General features: G+C 46.4%; 3 protein-coding genes and 1 long non-coding RNA gene across 4 annotated transcripts; 1 reads left to right on the forward strand and 3 right to left on the reverse strand.

Moving 5' to 3' along the window:
- Positions 1-1,337: 1,337 nt before the first annotated feature.
- Positions 1,338-11,240, reverse strand: LOC112269833. Its single transcript, XR_002961987.1, has 2 exons — positions 9,939-11,240; positions 1,338-6,039 (listed from the first exon to the last, which is right to left on the reverse strand). It is a non-coding gene; the product is annotated as an uncharacterized LOC112269833 (long non-coding RNA).
- Positions 7,334-12,928, forward strand: LOC100843012 (protein NRT1/ PTR FAMILY 2.11). The gene is made up of 3 exons (XM_003561127.4): positions 7,334-7,625; positions 7,738-7,955; positions 11,265-12,928. The coding sequence occupies exons 1-3, from the start codon at positions 7,475-7,477 to the stop codon at positions 12,660-12,662; spliced, it is 1,767 nt and encodes a 588-aa protein (XP_003561175.1). The 5' UTR covers positions 7,334-7,474; the 3' UTR covers positions 12,663-12,928.
- Positions 12,929-13,241: 313 nt separating this feature from the next.
- On the reverse strand, positions 13,242-19,169 carry LOC100823517 (protein FLOURY ENDOSPERM 6, chloroplastic). The gene is made up of 9 exons (XM_003559517.4): positions 18,458-19,169; positions 18,321-18,371; positions 18,099-18,223; positions 16,862-17,059; positions 16,540-16,778; positions 15,596-15,741; positions 15,361-15,508; positions 13,806-13,874; positions 13,242-13,733 (listed from the first exon to the last, which is right to left on the reverse strand). The coding sequence occupies exons 1-9, from the start codon at positions 18,982-18,984 to the stop codon at positions 13,638-13,640; spliced, it is 1,599 nt and encodes a 532-aa protein (XP_003559565.1). The 5' UTR covers positions 18,985-19,169; the 3' UTR covers positions 13,242-13,637.
- Positions 19,170-21,027: 1,858 nt separating this feature from the next.
- LOC100820864 lies at positions 21,028-24,424 on the reverse strand. The gene is made up of 2 exons (XM_003561138.4): positions 23,977-24,424; positions 21,028-21,337 (listed from the first exon to the last, which is right to left on the reverse strand). Exon 1 carries the CDS (start codon positions 24,285-24,287, stop codon positions 23,988-23,990), a length of 300 nt encoding a protein of 99 aa, XP_003561186.1. The 5' UTR covers positions 24,288-24,424; the 3' UTR covers positions 21,028-21,337; positions 23,977-23,987.
- Between the last annotated feature and the right edge of the window lie 498 nt (positions 24,425-24,922).

The following is a 24,922-nucleotide window of genomic DNA, read 5'->3' on the forward strand; positions in this document are numbered from 1 at the left end:
TTGCAACATGTCTCATGTGATGGTGTAGAAAATCATTCAAAGATAATTCAGCATTTCAAACACGCTCGTGCGACAAAAAATCTAGTTGTATTAACTCTCCATTTATTACAACCAGAACATTTTAAAACAAGAAAAAAAATGCAACATACAAAATGATCGCATGAAGCAACGAAGAAACATAAATTCAACTCTTCATCGTAGAGGTCCATAACCATTGCAACCCATTTCTTGTTTACACATCAAATGCTACATGTGTCTATAGCATTAGAAACAACCTAGGCAACATATAATAAAAAGAGTAAAATGCAACCGCATTTTTAAAAGCGCCAAGTTAGTTCCATATCTTTGAAAATGCAAGTTTGTGTCTCTAAACTATGTCCAGTGGTTCTCCACCTCACCGGCAAAGCCGAGGCAGACGACACGGGCCACTGCTGTGAGATTGTGGGCGGCGGACGACGATGTACGAGGCATCGCCGGAGTCACTTTCCTCTTCCCTCTATTCAGCACCAACGAGCTTGTCGATCCAATCCAATCGCTGCAAGTTAGGTTGAGAAAGGAGAAGTAAAATGTACCAACTGTTGTGGTGGCAGAAGTCCCGCCAAGTCTGGATGAGCCAACTTGACATGGATCAAAGCGTCATGCCAGCAGGTCAATCGAGCACAAACACAGTTAGGACCTTTGATAAACCACTAAACATAGTTTAGGGGCTCGAACATGCATTTTAAAAAACATATGACTAATTTGGCACCTTAAAAAAACATCTTGGGATGAGAAACGAGAACTTAATAGTCGTCCGTCTTAATTTCCTTGTTACTCCAAACATATTATGGAGTGAGTATAATTTTCTTTTCCTTGTTACTCCAAACATATTATAATTTTCTTTTCAAAAAGGAGGTTGAAACTCCGGCCTTTGCATCAAATTGATGCACACAAGCACAATTTTTGAGTTATTTAAATAGTTTCACAAAATGAATACATCCATCAACAACCAACTCGACCAATCTATGTCTATAAGCCTGACGAAGGAATAGTCATTATCGGAACCGTATGCTCCGACCGCATACCACCGTCTACCGTCAAAATCCGGAGGCCGGACACACCCGATCAAGCAAACCCTCAACGTATACGCACCGAGTAAGTATTTTACTATATGTTGCTCACACGTGTGTGTTTGAAACTTCGAAAGGCGACAAAAAAAATATCGTCATCTCTAGGTTGGAGATTTGTGCAGCTAACGTGCTACACATAAGGTACATCATCATGCCGGTCCTGTCGGTCACTCTGACGGGAACCATGGTCCTTTTCGTGGCCAAACATAATTCCTGACAAGAATCTTATCCGGGAACTGTTCCTCGATTCGAGCCTCTTTTTTCTTCATTTCTGTACATCGATCTAGAACTCTCACTACCGGTCTTCTGAAATGCTGTAATAAAAGAAAACCGTCTTCTCAATTTCTGAAACCCGATAATTAACCCTACTGCTCGGTGTAAAGTCTGTCTTGGCAGGACACCGCGGCCCAACTCCGGGCCGCAGCTCAAAGCTCATCGGAGCATCCGCACGTACTTGGCGCAGAATGTCCAAATCAGACTCATAACTAGCGAACCTGCTCCGGCCGGATTCATAGTCTAATTAAAGAGCATCCAAGTGTGCAGTGCACGCAAACTGTAGATCGATGCAAACGCAAGCAATTTACGAGCTATAGCTAAAGGAGAAAACGAGATGTCAACCAACTCGAAATTAGTTTGGTAGAGATGATTGGTGCCAGCCAGACACCGTCCAACTTACGAGTAGTTAGATTCGATCGCTGTGCGATGTCCTTCCTTTGGCTTTTTGATCCTGGAGTTGGAATGGCTTCGGCTTTGGCTCGCTGGGCAGCACTTGTTGTGTGCATTCGCATCCTTTTGCTTCGTTCGCCCACCCAGAGAGGCCTGATCGAGGTGTTTGGTGAGCTGGTCCTGTGCTGCTGCCGCGTACTTTGCCCACGCCAAGCGACGACAAGGGCGGCGTACTAACAGCTAGCTGCTCAGAAGTCAGAAATACACTCACGTACTGCTGATTGTACGTTCCCCTGAGATTCCCTGTGATTCCGGTCAATGCTTAAGCCTATATATGTGTCTCCTTTTTGCCAAAGAGTCCAACATGTGCGAATGGGTCGTAACTCGTAAGCTACAAAAAAAAATCCGAAGAGACAGTGTAGTTGCCGATTCTCTGCTCGTCGTTTTTATCTAGCCCTGCTGAGAAATAGACAAATGGCACTGCAGAAAAATCTGCGTCATCTCTCGAAGTCGAAGGCGACAATCCAGCGCAGTTGGCCGTAGCCATGACACGATTACAACGGTATATGATTGATACTGATCATGACGCGGGTCACTATAGTCTATAGAGAATCGCGTGCACGCGTCAATAATTAAATTCTGCGACTTGATTTGGGGTCCTCGATATAAATACGTGCATGATCCACGCATGCTTCTTAATCAGGTGGTAAATCGACTGACCGACCGACACCGATCAAGGGACACTTTGCATGCCAATACCCACCAGATGATCATGGTGTAATAACGGATGCACATGTTTGCCTGCTCCGAGCGCGCACGGTCTGGAGAGAACACGTGCAGGAGCTACCTAGTGGAGAAACAAAAGGCACCGCTCGATCACACATCATCATGATCCAGAATTCCCAAGATTCCCTGCAGGGCAGACCACGACAGCCATGATCTGACGCACGAACGCATGACTCCTACACACTCCCAAACCCAAAGTCGTCCCCAAGTCCAAAACCAAGACGGACGTATGTGCCATGCATTAATTCAGTGCGTGCAACAACCGAGATGGCGACTTGCCGCTGTCTGCTACCAAACCCTTCCAAGTTCCGACCGCTCGACCTCATCTCGTAGCTTAGCGCTAGCCACAGCCACACTGTTGCTGCCGTCCACCACCCCGACCGCTTGGGCAAACAAGAGACGGCTCCTCTGCCTTTTTCTTTCTCTTCATGACCACGACTTGAGTAGTGCTCGTACGGAGTAGAACCCAGAGGCACCACCGACGGTTTAAAAACCGGAAAGACTTTAGAAGGAGGAGAAATAGCATGCCATGTGACGCAATCCAGTCCAGAGGATTTTTTTGACAGCAAAAACCCTCTTTATTTACTTGTGGTAACCAGCGTTGCATCGTTTACATCGTTTAATAGAAGAGGGATTAAGCAGGGGAGGGAGAAAGAGACCAAGTACCAATCGGTCTCAGGGTCTTGGAAGCAACTCGGACCGATCGACCGGGTCCTACTCGTACCGAACGGCCTAACCCCGGGACCCGCGGGTCCGAGCGTCCAACTTTGTTTGTGATGGAGGAGAAAAAATTTGGCCATGATCGAGCTCTGAACGAACTGACACCGACGTGCCCGGCCGATTGTAACCTGTATTTTATCGGGAAGCCCGATTCCTCATCTGATTCCTTCTGAATCCATCGAAAATATCTCATGTGAAAACACCGCGTAATGTATGACCCCCTAGCAAGGCCGGTCCAGACGTTTGATTCGCCCGTTTTAGCCAAGTGGTTCCTTTCTTGACAGCATGCATGAGGCATCTAGCAATGGAGCATGTAGATCTAGATGGTTTAAAAGATGAGCCATCGGATCCCTTCTCATCTACAGATCCTTCCTCCAAATAAAATCAAACCTATATGTTATTCATGATGTTCGATTGGATCTGCTGTCAAGATCGATGGATAAGATTAGCTCCAATAGCGCCTGTATATGTCTCCATTGACCACAGGCTCACTGACATGTTAGGATTAGTTTTTAGAGAAAACTATTTTTTTCGTCCCTCAAATTGTCGAAAAGTTCGCTTTTCGTTTCTCAAAAAAATTTCATACTTTTTTCGTCCCTCAATTTTCAAAACCGGACACTTTTAGTCCCTCAGTCCATCCAAAGTGGTTTTCCTATCCCACGTGTCTGGTTTTCGCATAGTTTTTTTTCACTTAATTTTTTTTCCAATCAAGATATGAATGATGCAGATGGATGAGAAGTACAACCAGAGCCTGGAAGAGATCCAGAGCACGACGACGGCCAATTTCAATAGCCTCGGCGGTCACGGGATTAAACCGGACACGTGGCTAGACAAACCACTTTGGACAACCTTAGGGACTAAAAATGTCCAGTTTTGAAAGTTGAGTGATGAAAAAAATACGAATTATTTTTTAGGGACGAGAAATGAACTTTCCGGTAAGGTGAGAAATGAAAAATGTACTTCTCTCTAGTTTTTACGTACTATGTCTCAGTAAACTCGGAGTTATCTCACTACTGGTAAGTCACGAGATTCTTTTACCCAAACCATTGATTGGGTGGTCCTAATGACCTATCCGGGCAGTTCTTGATTTTTAAGGCGGCGCCTATCCAATCCAGTTAGGTCCATGTCAGAAACTGGCTTTGTCAATCCTTCCATTGCACTGTTTCCCTGGCACTGTACTTCCTGCAACGATGTTGATATGATGCTAGCTGTAACTAACTAACCAGTCAACGTTGCTTCTTCCTCTTCACATCTCAGATCCAGTAGACGTTCTGACCATGTCTATGCATATAACTTCTGAAATTTTAAATCTATTTTGTTGTTAGGTCGATCCGTGAGATTAAAAGCAAGCACCAATAATAAACAACGCACCATGCATATGTCACCTAAAAATTAAGCACTGAAGCTTCATGTGAAGATACCCTCGGAATCATTTATAATTAGTGAACCAGCCATGTGCGTCATCGATCTGTCCGTGCAAAGCGACGACATGTTTGGATTACCCGCGTAGATTTTAACCTAAAGAGTCTGAATTCGACGAATCCTTAGGGCTTTTCAGGCGATTGGGTTCATTAAACAACTCATCCATGGTTCACGCATCTCGTTCCATATAAGTATTACAATCTGTATGCACAAAATTAAGAAAGCACAACTTGCAACTTTGCAACAGCTTCCATAATGTTTGGTGGGCACTACACTACCTAGCTAACGGCGGCATTATTCAAACGAGAGGTCAATTGCACTGTGGCCTTGAGTGATTAATGCTGCAGGTTTTTGACTTGACCGTGTAATTAATTAGACCGTGGCGAGATTGGTGCGAGTTTTACCAGTTCGTAACTACTCCTCCTACTAGGTTTTAACCTTTTGTAGCAAAAGGGAAAGGGGGTCCTGATGAGCCTTTTATAGGTGGGTGACCCTAGTTAGGCAAGATGGATTCTTTCATCCATGTCATATTGTGTATGTCCCCTTTTGATAGGGAGATGTGGATGGATGGATCATGGATGGAAGGTGTACCAAAAGAAAATGCCATCGCTTTGCGTGTATCCATGTTCTCAGGAACCTCAATAATTTGCTCCCACTCGCTCTCACGCACACTACTAGCCCGGCCCCGGACAATGCCGTGCTAACAACTTGTCTAAATCAGAAACAATATCTCCTAACAACCCAGAATACCACGGTCTTCGGGCACCTAACCTCTTTGTTAGTTTCTGATGGTCCTACGATTCCTCTTCTCACCGATCCATCAGTACGTTTGGCTGGAAAGGTCAATGCCCCTTCCCTTTTCATTTCTTTCCTTCACACGTCTCACCAGAAAAAGGGAGCACACCAGTGTAGTACAGCCAATTATTTCAGGAAACTATCAAGGGGCAATTAACTCTATCCAAATGAACAATAAATAATCCTTGCAAAGTTGGCAGGATATATAATGAAGAGAGCTTCAAAAGAAGAACATGCATGAGAAATGTGATTTTGTGAAATAAAAAATGAATCATGCATACCGACACTTATTGAACTGTATGGCAAGGCAATCAGATACTTAAATTAACCCATCGCCGATTGCTGTAGCACAGCTTCTGTTTTCAGAGTTCACAACATGTGTCCAAGGAACGACAACGACAGCACCCATGACCCACCGGAAATCCGGTGGACTCAAAAGGCATACCTGCTCCTCCTACCTTAGCAACGCCGCCATGCACCTGACGGTCCTGACCTACCTGAACCGCAAAAGCCGCTTCGTAGATTTGCAATAACAATCAGCCTGAGTGCAATTAGAGCTTATCTTACTCTCTCTATTTCGAAGTGTCTGTACTTTTGGGGTAGTTTTAATCAAAATTCATCAACTTTGAGCGATATTTTAGACAGAAATACCAAAATATGTAATACCGAACAAATGAAATAAATGAAGATGTATTTAATAAGTGCTAATGATACTAGTTTGGTGTTGAACATATTGGTGCTTTCCCCCCACAAAGCTAGTCAAAGCTGTCAGAGTTTGACTTAAAACAACCCAAATATACAGACGTTTATAAACATAGAGTATCTTTTTAAAGGGTATTCGGTATTTACCAACCAAAAATTGTCCCGATGTCCAAATGCCACTCAAAATTTTGGGATTCCAAATCTACCACTTAAATTTTGCATCGCGTACAAATTAACCACCACATTTTGTTGACCATCAAATTTCTGATGAAAAGATAGTTTTGTCCCTAGTTACTATGTTGATTTTCCCCATACGATGTGCTATCAGGAAACTTTTCATTCCAATTTTTTAACATGATCAAGTTTGGAATAAGTTTCACCAAGAAAACAACAACAACATTAATTTTGGATAAAAAAAATAAAAAATCTAGGAGCTAGCACTTCCGCTTAATTAGCTTAAAATCACAATTTTTAGAAAACTGATAACTGAAAGCTTCTATACGGTCAACTAATAGTCAACTGATTGTAGTGGTTTATTTGTATGCGATGCAATTTGAGTGAATTGGAAGCCGGCAATTTTGAGTGGTATAATTGGAAGTCTGAAATTTCGAGTGGCATTTGGGCAAATTCTGGATGGCAAATACGAAATTTTCTCTCTATTTTTTAAATAAGTATTTCCATGGGAGTCAAAATTAAATATGGAGATTGACAGATGCATTTACGAATGTAAATATTGTCAGTCACGAATACCGAGTGAGTCGAACATGGACGAATTCAATAACGCTTATTTAGCAGAAGGTAAACCATGTATAAAAATAGAGATAATGTGTAGTTGGTGTGAAGACCTATCTTAAAGATAATTGCTCTTACGATGTTATTCACTTGGTGTGAAGACCCATCTTAAAGATAACAACTGCTTCATTGCAGGAAGTATAAAAATATAGATAAGGTGAAGTTGCAAATCTAGAGGTGAATTGTGTCGAAAAACTTTGGATGTTTAAACATGTCCTCCTACAGGGACCTGTTTGTGATAAAAGGCAGAGCCGGGGAGTGGAGGTGGAATAAACCCTGACCCGTGACCGTGATGACCACTACCACTGTTCCTCCCTTTGTATAAAGAGAACCGGGTAGGCAGGACACTCCCTCCAGTCTCATTTTTGCTGGTACCAGAAGGAAAACACACACCGACCCGGGAAAACAGGGGAGCAAGAGACAGACAGAGAAAGAGCAGCTGCTGCAGCTAGCAGCGGCAGCTGGGAAACAGAGAGCCAAAAATGCGCAGCGGCGGCGGCGGCGGGCGTGAGGACGACGAGGCCGGGCAGAAGCTGAAGAGCATGGACGTGGACAAGATGGAGAACGGCGCCGACGACAGCCCGCGGCCGCTCGTCAAGTACCACGGCTGGAAGGCCATGCCCTTCATCATCGGTACGCATATGACGCAAATTTTGCTCCAGTCTCTGAAGAAAAGAGTACTACTCGTACAAATGAAATTTTGGTGCGAGAGCATGGCTGAGTGGTTTGAATCTGCGTGCGGCAGGGAACGAGACGTTCGAGAAGCTGGGGACGCTGGGCACGTCGGCGAACCTGCTGGTGTACCTGACGCAGGTGTTCCACATGCAGAGCGTGGACGCCGCGACGCTGCTCAACGGGCTCAACGGCACCACCAGCCTCGCCCCCATCGTCGGCGCCTTCCTGTCCGACGCCTACCTCGGCCGCTACCTCGCGCTCGCCATCGCCTCTGTCGCATCCCTCATCGTGAGTCCTCCTCCTGCCAAGCAGATCCAGCTCCTCAATTTCCTCCTTTCTCGCTACTCCCTTGGCTGCAATTGTGATCGAACCGGCGGCGTCCATGCCATTGGGCTGATCCGCCTCCGAATTTGGGAATCGGATCGGGATTCGAGGCGGATGTCGGGTGCCGGATTTGGGGGTTGGAGTCTCGCGGCACTGCTACCCTGTACTGTACCGCAGTTTCCATTCTCGGGTTCAGATTCAGTTCTCCTCTCTGGTTGGGCTGGGAGTTGGGACTGTAGATCGATGGGAGTTGGTGGCCTGTCCTGTGACTTTCGACTTGGCCGCCTACTACGCCTCAGCTCAATTCTTATTTTTATATCTTCTGCGTCGTTTGGAAAAATTATGGGCGGGCGGCACGTGGGACGATTCGACCGCGTGCTTTTCCTGCTCTGCTCTCCGTGGGAGTATTTGTTTGGTCGCAAATGTGGGTTGGGATTATGAGTAGTGCGATTAGATTTAGAGCGGTGTCAGGGACAGTATACAGGTGTTTTACGAGTACTTCTCTTTGTTCTTGCGGTAATGGCGTTTTACGAGCTTAATCGGCAGATTTTTCAGGCCATTTATTAGTCGGTCTGATAGGTGGGCCGGATCCCACGGCTCGTATTCGCTGATGTTAAGCAACTGCTGAACGTTTCGATGTGTCAAATAGGTTGTTGAGTTGAATTGGTGCTAAGTAGACGCTCTTTTATTCTTCTTCTACGTGTTAACTACCCGATTAGCGTGTTCTACGTAGGCGCCTGATCTAAATACTAATCTACACCATGATGATGATGACGCCGTACCAAAAAGAAGGCGTGACAAAGCGGCCTAATCCAAACATAGCGGCGCAGCAGTGTAACTCATCATTACCGCTCCACTAACCCCTGAGTGTTAATTAACGGGAGTCTAATTATTACGTGGCTAGCTAACTAGGAGTGCTATGTTATTTTTCCAAGTGAGTCGTGCACAGCACATCTAAGCTAGTAAGCTAAGCAAGGCTGCTAGCTGCTCCCCACCACGTCTCCATGATAAGATCTGAGCCCTGGACTATAATTGGTGGAGTAGTACGTGCTCCAGCAAGTAAGATATTGTTAAAGACCCAGCCCAAGCCAAACACATGTGCCTGTCCCATTTTCGAACTCGACCATCATATGTCAAGACGTAGTGTGGACTACTAGTATAATGCCAATTTGTACTCAACGTCTACCCTCCACGATTCCTCTACCAACTTGCACCGCTATGCTGAATGCCGGTACAAACAACCAAACAAACAAGCTGGTTCCTTGTGATACGGATCTCAGCGCCTTTCTCAACGAGGGAAACCTTCGGGTTGGTGGTGCCTTGGTAGTGGATCACCTCACCTCCTCAACCACACCGACCGTGTGCACCGTGCAAGAGCCGAAGCAAAATCCCTCTTCCCCCTTTTGCCGTTTGGTTAAAGCTCCATCTTACCAAAAACAAGGCCGATATAGCACGTGCCGCTTGTAAAAGAGCTCCGTCTATTACACGTACGACTGAATTTTTAAGGTGAATCGTATGGCTGGCTGCTGGGATGGTTGACTGAAATTTAAGGAGCGCATGAGCAGTCAAATGGTTTCAGAGGTTTGGAAATGAAATTCATCCATCCCTCCTGTAGAGAATTCGAGGTGGACCTAACACACTACGAGAGGGTCTATTCACCTATACCAACTACTTTGGTGTAGTTGATTAGTCCCTTTTTATTTCTACTTACTTAGTGCAAGCTTCCGGGCGGCAGAGCCACTCACGTAAAGCAAGTCTTGAATCCGGGCGGCTATGCCACTCACGTTGAAACAAGACCGTTGTGATTCCGGGCGAATCCGCTCACGTTAAATCACAACTTATATGCACTAAGTACTTAGAAATAACAAGGCCTCACCGGGAGACTTATATGAACAAAGTAGTACTATATTGCTTTAGGAATATTAGTACAAGAGAGAGCATACACACCTTACACTTGCTCACACCTTGTTCTCCACCTTCTTCACTTCTTTATTCTCTACTACACAAGGTGTGAGGCAAGAGCCTCTATTTATAGGACTACATGGCCATTGGATCTTTGACATGTATCAAAATCTTAGCCATTGATACAAAATATCTAAAACCTTCCACACACTTCTACATAAACATCTAGATACTACAAGGTTTCCGATTTATTTATTTTAAACTCCTATTCTAGAGTATTCCAAAGCTTCTTCATGCATATCTAAACACTAGAAGGTTCCCTCTTTTATTTATTTTATATTTTAGAGTATTCCATAGTAATGTCTTCTTTCTTGTAATATTGAGAACACTCTAGAAGCTTGCATTGTATTCTCCAACACCTCCTTATCCGGATGTACATGCATGTAGAGTACTACGGAGTGTATGTCTATCTGTCTTTTGTCAGTGGCTGCCAACTAGGAAGTGGCCGCCGGCCGCCATCAACATTGACCAGCTCTCACTTCTAGCGTGGAAAATGGCGCGCACTGTGCAGTCCAGGACACGCAGATCCCTCTCGCTCCCTTGTTTCCTCCCGTTGGCGCCGGAAAGACCCAACCGTGTGTTTCGGGTCTCGAAACGGAACGAAGCAGCCCATGTTGCCGTATCGATGCCAGCCACCTACCTATCTACCTACCCCGATCTCAGGACCCCGATCAGTCTCCACCAAGAAGTGGATGCGAATCGTGAGATGGGCAGGGCACCCCAACCAGGCAACCATCAAGCCCTTGCCTGGCTGGAAGGTTCTATGCTCGACTGATTGCCTGACAGCGAAAGCCGCTGGAGGGGATGGGTTAGTGGGAAGCACACCCAGCCAGCCGCGCGCGCCGTGTCGTGTTCCGAACTCCGGCATGTGCACTGTTCGCGGGTTTGGACTGCACTGGGCCTTGGCTGCAAAGGGTGGCCCAATGGTTTGGTGTGTATTGGGGATTCTGGGGCCCGGTTGGGCGTTTGTATGCTGTAGTGGACGCGCAGGGCCCATACAGGACACTATGTCCCCTCAAAAAAAAATTGGTTGTGATTGTGATCTCACTCAAAAGAACATGAAACATCATTCGGCATGCACTGAGCTCAACATCGCATGAATCGTGTTGCTTGCATTGTGCAAGCGGCCTGATCTTATCAACTCTGCACGGATTGAAATGTTTTCAAAACATCAGTTACGGTGATCAAAATTCAAAAACATCAAATTGGTAATTGCGCAGAGCGATATAACGGATTCAAAGCTACTACTGTTGTTCCCCCTCCAGCATCGACCACTGACGCGCCTTGCTCTGCTTTGTTTCCTCCCAACAGGGCATGTTCTTCCTGACGCTGACGGCCGGCGCGGACAGCCTGCACCCGCCGGAATGCGGCGCGGGCGAGGTCTGCCAGAAGGCGACGTCCTACCAGTTCGCGGTGCTCTTCATCTCCTTCGCGTTCCTGGTGATCGGGTCGGCGGGGATCCGTCCTTGCAGCATGCCGTTCGGCGCCGACCAGTTCGACCCGCACACGGAGTCCGGCAAGCGTGGCATCAACAGCTTCTTCAACTGGTACTACTTCACCTTCACCTCGGCGATGCTGGTGTCCGCCACGGTCATCATCTACGTGCAGAGCAACGTCAGCTGGCCGATCGGGCTCGGCATCCCGACGGCGCTCATGTTCCTCGCCTGCGTGCTCTTCTTCATGGGCACCAAGCTGTACGTGCGTGTCATCCCCGAGGGGAGCCCCTTCACCACCATCGTGCAGGTGTTCGCCGCGGCCGTCAGCAAGCGGTCGCTGAAGCAGGCCAAGGACCCGAAGCAGGATCTTTTCGACCCGCCGCATACCAGCAACGTCGTGTCCAAGCTGGCTCACACGGACCAGTTCAGGTGCCTGGACAAGGCGGCCATGGTGGCGTCCCCGGAGGAGGTGAGACCCGGCGGTGCGGCGCCCGTGAACCCGTGGAGGCTCTGCACGGTGCAGCAGGTGGAGGAGGTGAAATGCCTCATCAGGATCGTGCCAGTTTGGTCCACGGGGATCATCTACTACGTGGCCGTGGTGCAGCAGTCCACCTACGTGGTCTTCTCCGCGCTGCAGTCCGACAGACGCCTCGGCAGCAGCTTCCACGTCCCCGCCGCGTCGTTCACCGTCTTCGCCATGCTGGCACAGACGCTGTGGATCCCCATCTACGACAGGATCCTCCTGCCAAGGCTCCGGAAGGTCACCGGGAAAGACGAAGGGTTCACGCTGCTGCAGCGCCAGGGGATCGGGATCGCGCTCTCCACGGTGGCCATGGTCATCTCGGCCATCGTCGAGGACCGGCGCAGGGACATCGCGCTCAACCAGCCGGTCATCGGCACCACGCAGACCGGGGGCGGCATCTCGGCCATGTCCAGCTTCTGGATGGTGCCGCAGCTCATGATCCTGGGGCTCTCCGAGGCGTTCAACCTCATCAGCCAGATCGAGTTCTACTACAAGGAGATCCCGGAGCACATGAGGAGTGTCGCCGGGGCGCTCGCGTTCTGCAACCTCGCGCTGGGGAACTACCTCAGTGGGTTCTTGACGACGATAGTGCACCAGACCACGGGAGCTGGGCAGAACTGGCTGGCGCAGGATCTTAACAAGGGGAGGCTCGATCTCTTCTACTGGATGATCGCCGGCATTGGCGTCTTCAACTTCGTTTACTTTATGATCTGTGCCAGGTGGTACAGGTTCAAGGGAGCCAGCAACTGATGGGGAGATGCATGCGTGCAAATTGAAATGGTCGATTAAGTTGTGGCAAAGGGGGAACAGGAAGGTGGGGGTAGAATAAGGTCAGATGTTAATTCGTGTGTCTTGGATACAACAGTAGCTATTTCCTTTTTTTTGGTTTTGGTTATGAGTTCAATCTACAGAATTAAGTGGATGGGAAAAAGAGGAAGAGAGGTAAACAAAAGTGGGGCTGTTTCTTGTAAGTTGTTAAATTGAAAGATAAATTAATGTCTTTCTCGATTCAAGCATATGCCTTCAACTAATACTGTGACTCGTGAATTAGTAAAACGGAGAGTACGTTCACATTTCAATTGTGTTTGTCGGAACTCAGCTAGCATGTAAACGGGACCTTCTCAGGGCAGAAGTCAGAAGCTAACCGTCTGCATATCAGTTACCATTGTGTTTGTCAGAACTCAGAAGCTAACCTTGCACATATTAATTTCCGTTGCGCTTGTTAGAACTCAGAAGCTAACCTTCTGCACAAGATACAGCAATCCCATCCAGATATAAGGCCAATGCAATTATGCAAAGCAATGCACATCACAGCAATGCCAGGCCCTGTTTGCTCAGAAAGCTCGTGAATGAATATACTGACAAGCAAGCCACCACCTTCACAAACTAACCAGGACAATTTTGCTATGACGTGATATGTACATTGTTACACACAATGAAGGTGAACTACCCACCACCACAGGGGCATTTTGAGTGAACCGCTATGCTTCTCCAGGGAGAAAGAGGGGGGAAGAAAAGAATACAAAGCTATATTCTTCTCCCATCCCAACGTGGGTAAAGACAACACCTACACTGTTTAAGTTGTACAGGGCTCTAAAAAAAATTAAGAAACAACTTAGGGCAAAGCTGATTAGCTACAAGGAGGAACCGGTCTAATCAGCTGGCACCAATGACGCCGATCATGATCTATAATCTACAAAAACGCTGCAAGGATGCAGCTTCAAGTCAAGTGACAATCAGAAGGTTGTTTTCATGCCCATGGTTGTTCAGAGTGGGGCGCAGCGGGTCATTCCTCCAAACACCATCGACAATAAATTTAATCTGAAGCACAAGCAGGAACTATCAAATGATGTGAAAGTAGTGATGAATGGAAGCACAATAGAGGACCATTACCTCATATCTACCAGGATACAACCTCAGGTTTAAGGAAAAAATGCCTCTTTCTGATTTTTCCATCCTTCTCTGCAATAATGGGGTTTCTGATTAGATTATCTTCAGGAATGAGATGGCCGTGATGAAAATGTGTAGACTGCAGTTATCGTTCCAATTTCCAATTTAAACATGCAACAGGGATCACGTTATAAATTGCGGCCTATGGCAAATATCGCAGGGCTTCTCCAGCAGCTAATAGCAGAGCTGCTCTAGATAGCAGCTAAATTGTGAAGGGAGAGAAATAGCTGGAAATTATTCAAACGGCGCCGCTATAGCTGACTGTAGCTGGCTATTTAAAACCTTTATTAGGCATAGACATCCGCAGAATGTGATTAAGCATGCAAGCACATAACTATGTATTATGATAAGGAGACCTTCATCACACAACTAAAAGCAGACAATATTCCAACAGATGTACATCACATTGTTGGAAAATTGGTAGTTTGAAAGCTATACCAAAAGGATCATGACAAAGAGTGAAATGGCATAACAACTTCATGTCTTCATATTTCCTACTCCGTAACCAGATGTGATTTGTATTAAGATTCTTTCACTACCTTACTGATTGATTTGAATTATTTATGTGCTACCAGGGAATGCAAATATGAAGTACTCCCTCCGTTCCATAATTCTTGTCTCCAATTTGCCCAAAAATGAATGTATCTACTCCTAAAAAGTGTCTAGATACATGTAAGATTTCAACAAGAATTATGGAACAGAGGGAGTAGCAAACATAAATAAAACAGCATCCCATACAAATGTGAAACTCGGATCTATAATAACAGAACTATCCCTTCAGGACTCTACATTTAGTAATTTTCCTATACGTGACCGAACTGAAAAACATCTATATTGATATTTTTGGATATGTCAATCCTGAGACCCTTATCCTGCACTGACTAAATCTTAGTTAAAAGGTAGTACTCCCTCCGATCCATAATAAGTGTCTCAGATTTTGTACTAAGTACAAAGTTGTTCTAAATTTGTACTTATTACTGGGTCTTGCCTATTAAAGGACCCTCGATGAGGAAGTAGTCAAACAAGAAATAGAAGAACAAGTCTTCTATCTTGACCCTGGGGAGAGAGCCCTCCCACCCCCTCCTCAGCCCTACCCAGCGCAGCCTTCTACACTGCCACATCCACGGATCATAACAGCCAAGCTCGTTAAGTTCTCCGAGATGAAGGTTTCCATGTAAATCTTTTACTGCAGCTAATCATATCTGATGCTTTGTTTTGTAAACATATATCATAGATCCACAGATCCATAGATGGATTAATTGCTCAGCATCACAAGGTGTTAGCAGTTAATTGCATTTCCAAACGTGCAAAAGAAGAAGTAATATAGTCAGCTTTAATCTATTTATTAATCCTCAACTTAACACAGCAATACTATGGAATTCTGGACAACAGGACAGAGTGACGGAATTTAAAACCTTGAAATGCCACCCCTTCTTTAGTTACTCGGTACTATTCAAGTATTCAAACATAATAATAGAGAATTGGAACAGGTACTTACTTGACTTGTCCAGCCGTCAAAAGACCCGGTCAATAGAACTTCTGAAGCAGGATTGGGCCACACAAGGTAAACTGTGCGGAGCTCACTCAGAGCCTTCTCAACTTCATCCAACCTCCTCTGCTTCTCCTCAATTATTTTGTTCCTTTCACTGATATCATGATTACAATTAAAAAAAAGAGAATTACATGAAATACAAAGCATAGATGATCAGTACTCGATCATGAGGTGGGCATACATTATTTCAAGCGCCATCTTGCCTTCTAATACTGCTATTTTGGCACGGATTGATCGTAGTTCTTCCTGAGCATGCATTACTTTTGTCTCTTCAAATTCCCAATCATCAGAGAGCCCATTCACCACATTTGTTCCATCACCATTTGACTGGAAAATGAAACAACAAAGACCGATGCTTAGACTGACTAGTACAGTGCTGCTGATCAAAGATGAGATACATCAAAGATGCTATTATTAATTTAATTCAAGGTCTGCTGATCTCAACTAGCCATAGACCACCAATATTCCTCGATTCCGGCTGAGAGCAGTTAATATGCTGATTACCAATAATAAGATAGTTCTACAGAAACCTCATAATGTTGTGTAATAATGCATCGAGTAAATCCTTGCAACTTCTTGCACGTAAAAATGACTAGCACAAATGCATTCGTTGCTTCAAGGGAATATCCTCAGCTATACCATTGGCATGTGCAAAATTACACAACCGCAAGAAAAGATAGGGGATGGATGGAAACGCTACTAAACATATTATTGTGAAAAGTACAGATAATACCAAAATTTATGAGAGTGGTTCTGTTGGCAAATCAACTCATACAATTTTCATATTGCACTCTACATATCAATTAGGACAGTCTTATACTATTAGCCAAAGTTTAAAATATTTGACTGCATGCTTCCCACGGTGGCACTTTTTGGTGATGGGAGAGGGTATGATGCAGGCAGAGGGTTATTTGTATACAATGAAAACTAGAGTTAGCGGCATCTCTGTTTTGTTAGGAACAGCAGAACTATTTCTACTACAAGTAAAAACATCATGACAAATGCAGAACAAGTGAACAAACAATGCAAAACAACACTTGAAGCTCAAGATCACGTAGCCCCACTAGTATTCCACAACAAAAGATAGACAAGTAAAGAAGATAACGTGAAGCAATAGATACACACCAGATCTGTCAAAACACTGTCGAATCTTGATCTTAATGTCTTAAGAGCATCAGTAAGATCCAATTCCAAATTTTGAAGACGTGCATGTATCTCATCTCTTTCAGAGTCTACACCATCACTAGGATAATCACTTATAGCCACACCATTAGATGGTCCTGGAATGTCATCTTGAACCAATGCGATGTCTAGGTCATCATGTTTCAACACCTTTTTGCTGCCAGAAGGATGGATCTCAGCGACTGCGAATATATCGAGTGTGTCAATAAATTAATTATATAGCAAATATGATGCACATCAAGCAAAAGTTAAGTTAACATAAAACCTTGGAAATCAGAAAAACCGCCCCTGTCAAGTGACCATGTTCGCCAAGCATCATTTGTCGAATTCCTTGAGGATTTGTTGTCCGCTAGTATTCCATTTTGCAACTGAGAGCTATGTATGTTTCCATTATCAAACACCCTTCGAGTGCGCATGCCACCAGTTGCAGTGTGACTAGGAGCTCCATTATGGTTCATTAAAACTGCATATATGCAACACATACATAGGATGACTTCAGTTATATATACAAAAGAAGAAACATAAAATGAAGTAGATGCCTAGATGGTACATCCAAACTGAACATTCACAGACATGATTATATCAGCACGTTATTCATCAATAATAAACCAAAACTGTTTCTTAATAACACTGTAAGAGATGGATATCTTACTACCCAAGTGCCCAGTCAAGAGTCTACCATTGGTGGTACTAAGAATTATGCATGTTCACTAAATCAGTAAAATACCTAAAACATGGTAATCTTAAAGGAGACATTAATTAGAAAATTATATTTGCAAGTTGCAGAGTCTAGTCTACTAAGTTAAATTGAGTATGTATATCTCGAAGTATGATTCTTAAATTCCTTTAGGTGTTAGGGTACTGTGATGTAAAAAAAAAGGTCAGCATTGAAGTGGAAATGAATCATCCTCCATGTATTCTGATAGACTGGCTGCAAGAAGCACTGGCTACCAGGCCCAAACACTGAAATGACCCCAGACGAAGACAGTACATGACGAGTAGATTAATAATAAAGCTAAATCATCTGTCTACACACCACTTTGAAGCAGAGAAAAAGTATGCCTACTATCATATTCTTAATTTCTGGAAATCACAGAGCAGACAAAATGATACTTTTTGTCCCCTGTGCAACCTCAAATGGACAGTGCTAGCCTACTGCACTGCTAGTCACTATAAATGCAAAGAGTGGTAACCATTCGTTTAGGAACCTTCTCGCTAAGGGACCCTTCAGATTGAAGAAATTTCATAGTATTCCAATCAATACACATTTTTTCAAATGAAGGCATCATATCAAGGTCCTTTGGATCAAAGGAATGAGCGCACCAAACTTTCTTATCAATTCTAGTCCATATGTATGCATTGGTTGCAACCATAAATCTCCTACACAGATTGAGGTTTCTCGATCCAGCATATAACTGTTCACAAGGTAGTGGCACGGCACCACTGAAAAGTGAAAACAACATATGTTCATGTAGAATGCAGAGAAGCGAGACAGCACGTACCACCATTGTCACCTCCCCCTCCCCCTCCCCCTCGGTTATTGCTCCGTGGTGGTGGCCGCGCACGCTCCCTCTCTCTCTGAAGCCTGGTGAGCATCCCCTCCAGGCCTGCTCCAGAAACCACCTCCCTGCAATCAATCACCGTGCAAAAAGCAACGACACAATAAGGGAACCAACCCAAGAGAAGAAAAAAAAAATAGAGAAAGAGATTTAGAAGGCACGCACTCTGTCCCCTCCGTCTCCGGCGGCCTCCCAGACGGCGACGCTTCTGGCTCCCTACAACACGCCGAATTCAGAAAGAGGTTACACGGAGAAGGGCGGAACAGACGAGGGCAGCACAGTGAGCGACTCAAATTACACACCTCCAGGAAGCCCCCTCCGCGCCCGGTGCTAGGTCCGAGGTGCCCGCCGCCTCGGGAGGGTAGTCAGGGTGCACGCCGGCGCCGCCGTCCAATGACGAGGCCGACGCCGTAACGCACGGCGAGACGGAGTCTCCCGAGGACCAGCCGAGGGAGAGCCACCCTCCGCTGGACTCGACCGCCCGGGCGAGGTCGGCGCGGCCCGCGGCGAGGAGCTCCGCGCGGGTGGGGAACGCGCCGGGCTTGTCGGAGCTGCGCATGAAGTCGTAGATCGCCGCCTCGAGGTCCTCCTGCCCCATGGCGCCGCGCGGGGGCGGCGGGCCCGCATTGGACGGGCGCGTCTGCGGCTGCGGCGGCGGAGGGGCGGGGCGGCGGCGGTAGTAGGGCTGCCGCTGCGGGGGCCTGTAGGCGGCGGCGGCGAGCGGGGCAGCCGAGACACGGCGGCGGCGAGGGGGAGGAGCAGGAAGAAAGGGTAGGGTTAGGGGTGGGAAGGGGAGCGAGAGGAAGGAACATGTGAGGAAGGGGGGCATCGCCGTCGCATTTCTGTGCCGCTCCCCGAGCGCGAGGGCGGGAGGCCGGGAGAGAGAAGCAGAGAGAGAGAGAGAGAGAGAGAGAGAAAAGAAAAGGAGACGAGACGATGAGAGGAGGAGACGCGAGCACCACCAGTCCACCAGAGTAACCTGGCTCGCTGGGGCAGTCCGTCGAGAAGCTGATCCGTGTGGGCTCGCGTACGTGGTGCCGGGCCTTTTCCGCCCTTGGTGATATGATGATATCCGTGTGCTCGTATGTTGCAATTTGCGAACGCTACGCTAGTCTCTGGACCTCAGGTATATTATGCTCCTCGGCCTACTTGCCGAAGCCCGACGGCTAACGTATGGTTAACCTGCTCCAGCTCGTTCGTACACTTGTAAGCTACTGTGCCGCCGGAGTTGAGCGGGTCGACCGACCGCTAGTGAAAAAGGGATTAGATAGATGGGGAAGAAGGAGCTATTGCTAAGAGCATCTTCACTCGTCCCCTCTATGTTTCATCCGGCGCATGGCCATATGGGGAGGCGTCGGTGCTACAATTTGTTTGGGGTGGAACCGGCACCCAGCCGCAGCCCCAAACATCGGCCCCCAAAATTTAGTTGTCTCACTGATAGCGGGGGCCCGCGTTGCTTTTCAGCTTCAAACGGTGCCCCTGCCAGCCTCCCCTGTGAGTAGGGAGTGGGTTGGAGACGCCGGCTAGATTCTTGTGCCACGCCGACTATTTTTTGGATTTAGGAGAGTGGACTGGGTGAGGTTTTCCGTACGGGCGTCCTCATTTAGTGTTTGGGAGGGCCTTTAGGGGGAGCCGGGAGATGCTCTAATCTCATGGTTTAGGCCAAAGACTCCATGTTATGACTGTATCCGTGCGCCCCTCCCCTTCCTTCCACGCGTACGTGGGAAACAAGAAAGTTTGAACGGACTGAGACCGTTCCTCGGTAAGTCGGTATTGTGCTTTTCTCGAATCAAAAGTTGTCGTCAAGCGAGGACGCGCACGACCCAGCATCTTCTTAGTGTGTGCCAGGCAAGCGATCGAGCTAGCGACTTCATGTCGATCGGAAGACTAGAGCTTTTCATCGGCTCGTCGATTGAAAGAAGGAAGGTTTTGACTGTTGACGGCGAGGTGTTTGCTGTGGACACATGCATGATTCCCGTCTCCGGCTACGTCGGGAGATTCTAGAGATTTCGGGTTCGCCATCGTCAAGCATCAATCAGCCGCGCGCGGGGGTCGCGTGTGGGTGGTAAACACTTGCCGCGGTGCATGGCAGCATGGACACGATCGGTGGCGGAGCCGGCCTAAACTCAAAGCCTGGACAAAGACTTGGTGTTGTGCTATTTATACAAGAAACGTTAGCGATTTAGCCAGCATTTTGCTCCCAAGGTGAAACATCAACGATTGAGCCTCGGCAAGTGTCCAGTGTGGCCGGGCAATTGGATGTAATAGTATTCCAACTGAATTCACAAAGATGTGTGCTTCGCTTTCATGCTCGTGGGCAATTGCGCCCACCGGCGAGCGAATCCCATTTGTTCTGTACCGAAAGAGCGACCCTGAAATTGGCCGGTCTGCAACGATGCCCATGCCATGAATCCGTTGTGGTGCCACAAGCTAGAGCTCGGGACTTCACTAGTGGCTGCAAAGTGACGACCCAAAACTGGGAAAAATGTATTTTACGGTGAACTCAGAGCTCGTGATCTTTCGATTTGGGGGCTTCCCTGTCCTTTCGAGATTTCTTTAACTGCATAGCTCCTACTTTTTCGAGGTTTCACGGGATAAACTAGTACTACTGGATTGCGGAGCTCCTACGGTTCAGTCCTGTTCCCTGAACAAAACAACAAGTTAATCCCGAGGAACCTGGACCGCCATTTTAAAGCGTCATCTCAAGGTTGGCTTCAAAGTTCAAACATGACCTGGAGGGCCATGTGGTCTGGCTGGCTGCCTAGATTTTCGCCAACTATGGCTTCAAACATGAACTGGAGCAACAGACAAAGATGATAATCCTATACGAGTGTCCGAACGTAGCCAAATATTATCGAAGTTACCAAACTTCTCAAGGGCATGCAACCAAACAGCCCCTTAACTCATAAATAGGTAGTTATCATTTCATAAACTCACAAGGTTTTCAAATTACCAAAAGGCAAACATGTGTGCAGCGATTATTATAAAAACTTTCATGGTACAAGACAGAAAAACAACAAATACAGAACACTTCTGATATCTTGCCGAACTGGAAGTTTGTTGAAGTAAACATTCAGCAGATGCAAACAGAAGGAATGCAATCACAGTCATTGTGAAGATAACGAGTCCATTATTGCTGCCCAAGTATATCCAGTGGAACCAGACTTCATCACGAACCCTATCTGCACAGAAACAAATTACAAGATCATGAAACCATTCGAGTCCTCAAATCTGAAGAATGTTCAGCACGAGTCGTAAAATCTGAAGAATGTTCAATACAAGTCCTCAAATGTGACAAAAAATGGAACTTAGAGAACACAAGTGCCCGCACAACTGGTTCTCTAAGCAAAAACTAATATGAATTCATAAGCAGTATCCTATTTGTCAGGGAGGACAAACATAAATTTGAACAATAGCTGATCTGATCCCTAATAAAAGCTTGTTGAGCAGGGAGACTATTGTCATCCTCATCAAAATGAGTTAGATTGAGCAGTGAATGGCGATGCAAAGAAGGGACTAACAATCATCTGGACTTGGAAATATTGTACTCCCTCCGATCCATAATAAGTGTCTTGGATCTAGTACAAAGTTAGTACAACTTTTCCCGCAAAAAAAAAGTTAGTACAACTTTTCCCCACAAAAGAAAAGTTAGTACAACTTTGTACTAAATCCAAGACAATTATTATGGATCGGAGGGAGTATGAAGTTAAGCAGTGGCAGAGCTGGGTGGTTGCCGGGTGGTGGGGCGTGTGCTGTCGTATATACTACGATTAATACAAACTAAAAAAAGCCCAAAAAGACCATCTCCTCGACTCATATGTACAGATCGTATCATCGTATCCTAGCCCAACTTCAACTGCACGGCGTAGCGCATGGCATGATTTCATCCCAAGCTAATCGTCGAGCGATTGTACTAGTATGACGACCCGGTTCCTGGTTTTCCCAACTCCCAACGCTGACTCGCCGTTCTCCGATTTCCCGACTCCCGACGCTGCGCTAGCTTCGAATTCGTCTGGCCACGCGCTAGGCGCTTGCAGGCTGCAGCGCGAGGCAGCAGCAGGCGCTGGGCCAAGTTTCAATCTTCATTTTTTAAGCTTTCAAGCCGAAGGTAAGATGTTATGAGAGTCAAGACGATTAACTCTACATTGATATGATTCACGTTCACATTCAAGTCTAGTTGCCCCACCCTGAACCAAAATCCTAGCTCCGCCATTGAAGTTAAGTTGGCACCTTGTTGGGCCTTTGCAAGGGGCCGCCTTCTGTACTTTTCATATGCAGCAACTGTACTTCAGCCAACATTACAGGAAAAAAAAAACTACATAATTCTATGATTGGGTCATAAAGCCATTCCAATAGACATTCTTCTGATCACTGCTTTTACGTGGTCCACTTATGATTGTATAAGCGGCAGTAAGTTGATAGCATCAAACAAACTAGTCACAAAAAAAAGGATGACATCAACTGTAAGGCTAGAAGCACATATCTGCACTTGTGGAATGGACATCGCATGAACAAATAACAATGGTAGTAATGTGGTGTTGCTTATCAGCAACTTAACTCTGGAATTCAGGAGCAGCTTAATATTAAGCTGGTAAATACCCTCTGTTCCTAAAAAAAAAATGTGACTTCAGACCTCAACAGTCTCCACAAAAGCGCACATGACGCAACAAACCTAACAAAAAAAACTCTGGAAAGAAGGGCAGAATTGGGCCGCTCCCTCTTTGTTGAAGGCAGCAAGTTTTAAACAATTTTGAATCTGCCCAGTAGGTTATTCTGTGTAGTTAGAAGCATTGCCACTCAGAACTTGCGGTGTCCATGCTAACGAAGCCTAATTGATCGCGTAGTTAACCGAGAACCTAAGTTATGTCATAAAACCTGATACATGAACTAAATACTATTCCGTACGATTCTTATAACACCTACAAGTTCAAAGCAAGCATTATCCTCCTTGAATCTTCAGAACACTGTCAGCGACATTTCTGGAGTCCACCCACCTCACTTCACATGATTAGTCAAGAACGCTCTATTGCAATGATAGTGTAAGAGCGTCCCAGTTAGAGAAGTTAACAAGTGAGGAAGAAAAGCCAAATTAGACCTTCCAGCCAATAATATCTCTAAAAAAACTAAGGGTGACAAGTTCAACATATTAGAGCAACCTAATGAATAACACAAACTATCGAAAGGCGATGAACTTCGAATCTTCACCGAGATAGCTAAACAATGCATGTGGTATTCATCAAAATATAACTTCAGGTTGCAAAAGAACATGTTCGGACTACCACCAGCAACACATTAACAACATAAAGGCAGGCATGCCAATGACTAACTCATCAGAACTTAAAACTAAAGTCCACTAAGGGATAGCGATCAGCGGATCAAAATATATATACTAGTATATCGGCCCAGATGCACAATGATGCAAAGATATGGCAATTCACTAAGGTCTCCCTATCGACTAAATGGTCAACCACATAAACTGTTCTTCCTTCACCACCGAGCACCTAAAATCTACATACTAAACTTGTTCCGTCTCTCCATGAAAAATCGCTGCAGAGTTCATGGCACAAACTAAACAAAACTTAGCTGAACGCAGAAGGTACAAAGTCCCAAGAAGCAGATGAAGCATTAACCAGGCGTTCTCACTTTATGTCACAAATCATCGAATTCTTCAGAATCCAACGAGCAACCACGCAGTCCAGTCTACCTGCCCGACCAATCGACTATATCCCTAGCCTAGGTAGAGAGAATTGCAGGCGCAGCCACGGGGATGGCACGAGCAACAAGCAAGATCTGGCTAGAAGAAACTGAGAACGTGACGCACCGGATTTGGCTTCAGGACGAGGATGAGGCGGCGGGCGGCGGGCTAGGGCTGGAGTGGCGGTGGAGGAGGTCGTCGTAGGGGTCGCGGCGGCCGGCGGCCTGGCTGATCTGGGGGTCCCAGGAGAGCTGGGAGTTGAAGCGGTCGAAAGTCCAGAAGCCGTAGGGGCGCAGCGGGAGAGCCCACGCCGCCTTGGTGCGCTCGCACCGCTCCTTCATCCGGTACACGTGCTCCCGCTGCGCCTCGTCCCGCTTGTCCGGGTCCTCCATGAGGCGCAGGATCAGGTTCTCCGCGAACTCCATGATGAAACCCATGGCGACCTCAGCTCCCCACTCTCTCTCTCGCCGCGGATCGATCTGTGTATCTTCTTCCTCGGTCGCGGTCGGCGTCTGGTGGTTAGGGATGGTGCGGCGGCTGCCGATGGCGATCTCAACTCAATGCGGTCAATGGCCCGGCCCAACACATATTCCGCGGCCTAAATGTGAGGCCCGGAAGATACTTAATGGCCCTTCTTTTCGGGTTAAGCGGACCCAGCCGGCCGGGTTGGTCCTGGATCCGTCGTAGCGGGCCGGTACGGCCCATTTTTAAACACGTCCGAAGGGTTCGGGCCGGGCTAAGCTCGATTAGTGGCGGGCTGGGCCGGGGCTAGCCCGTTGGCCATCTATAGTTTTGTCCTCCATTGTTTCACTACATTTCTCTTCGCCAAACTCGGGTTCAAATTTTTCTAAAAAAAAACTCGGGTTCAAATATATCTATCGTGAAAATCAAATGAGTGATTCTTAGTTGTGTTCTACCAATCCAAAGACGGTGTCATGTATGAAATGCGCCAACAAGTGTTACAGTAGTTTATACTTTATACAATTCTCACTAAGGGAAGTATTGTTTATGGTGATTGTCCTAGCGATTAATTTTCATGTATGAGAACACGGCGAGTCAGACTTCAGCCAAT

Source organism: Brachypodium distachyon, chromosome 1, assembly GCF_000005505.3.
Source record: "Brachypodium distachyon strain Bd21 chromosome 1, Brachypodium_distachyon_v3.0, whole genome shotgun sequence".
NCBI lineage: Eukaryota > Viridiplantae > Streptophyta > Magnoliopsida > Poales > Poaceae > Brachypodium > Brachypodium distachyon.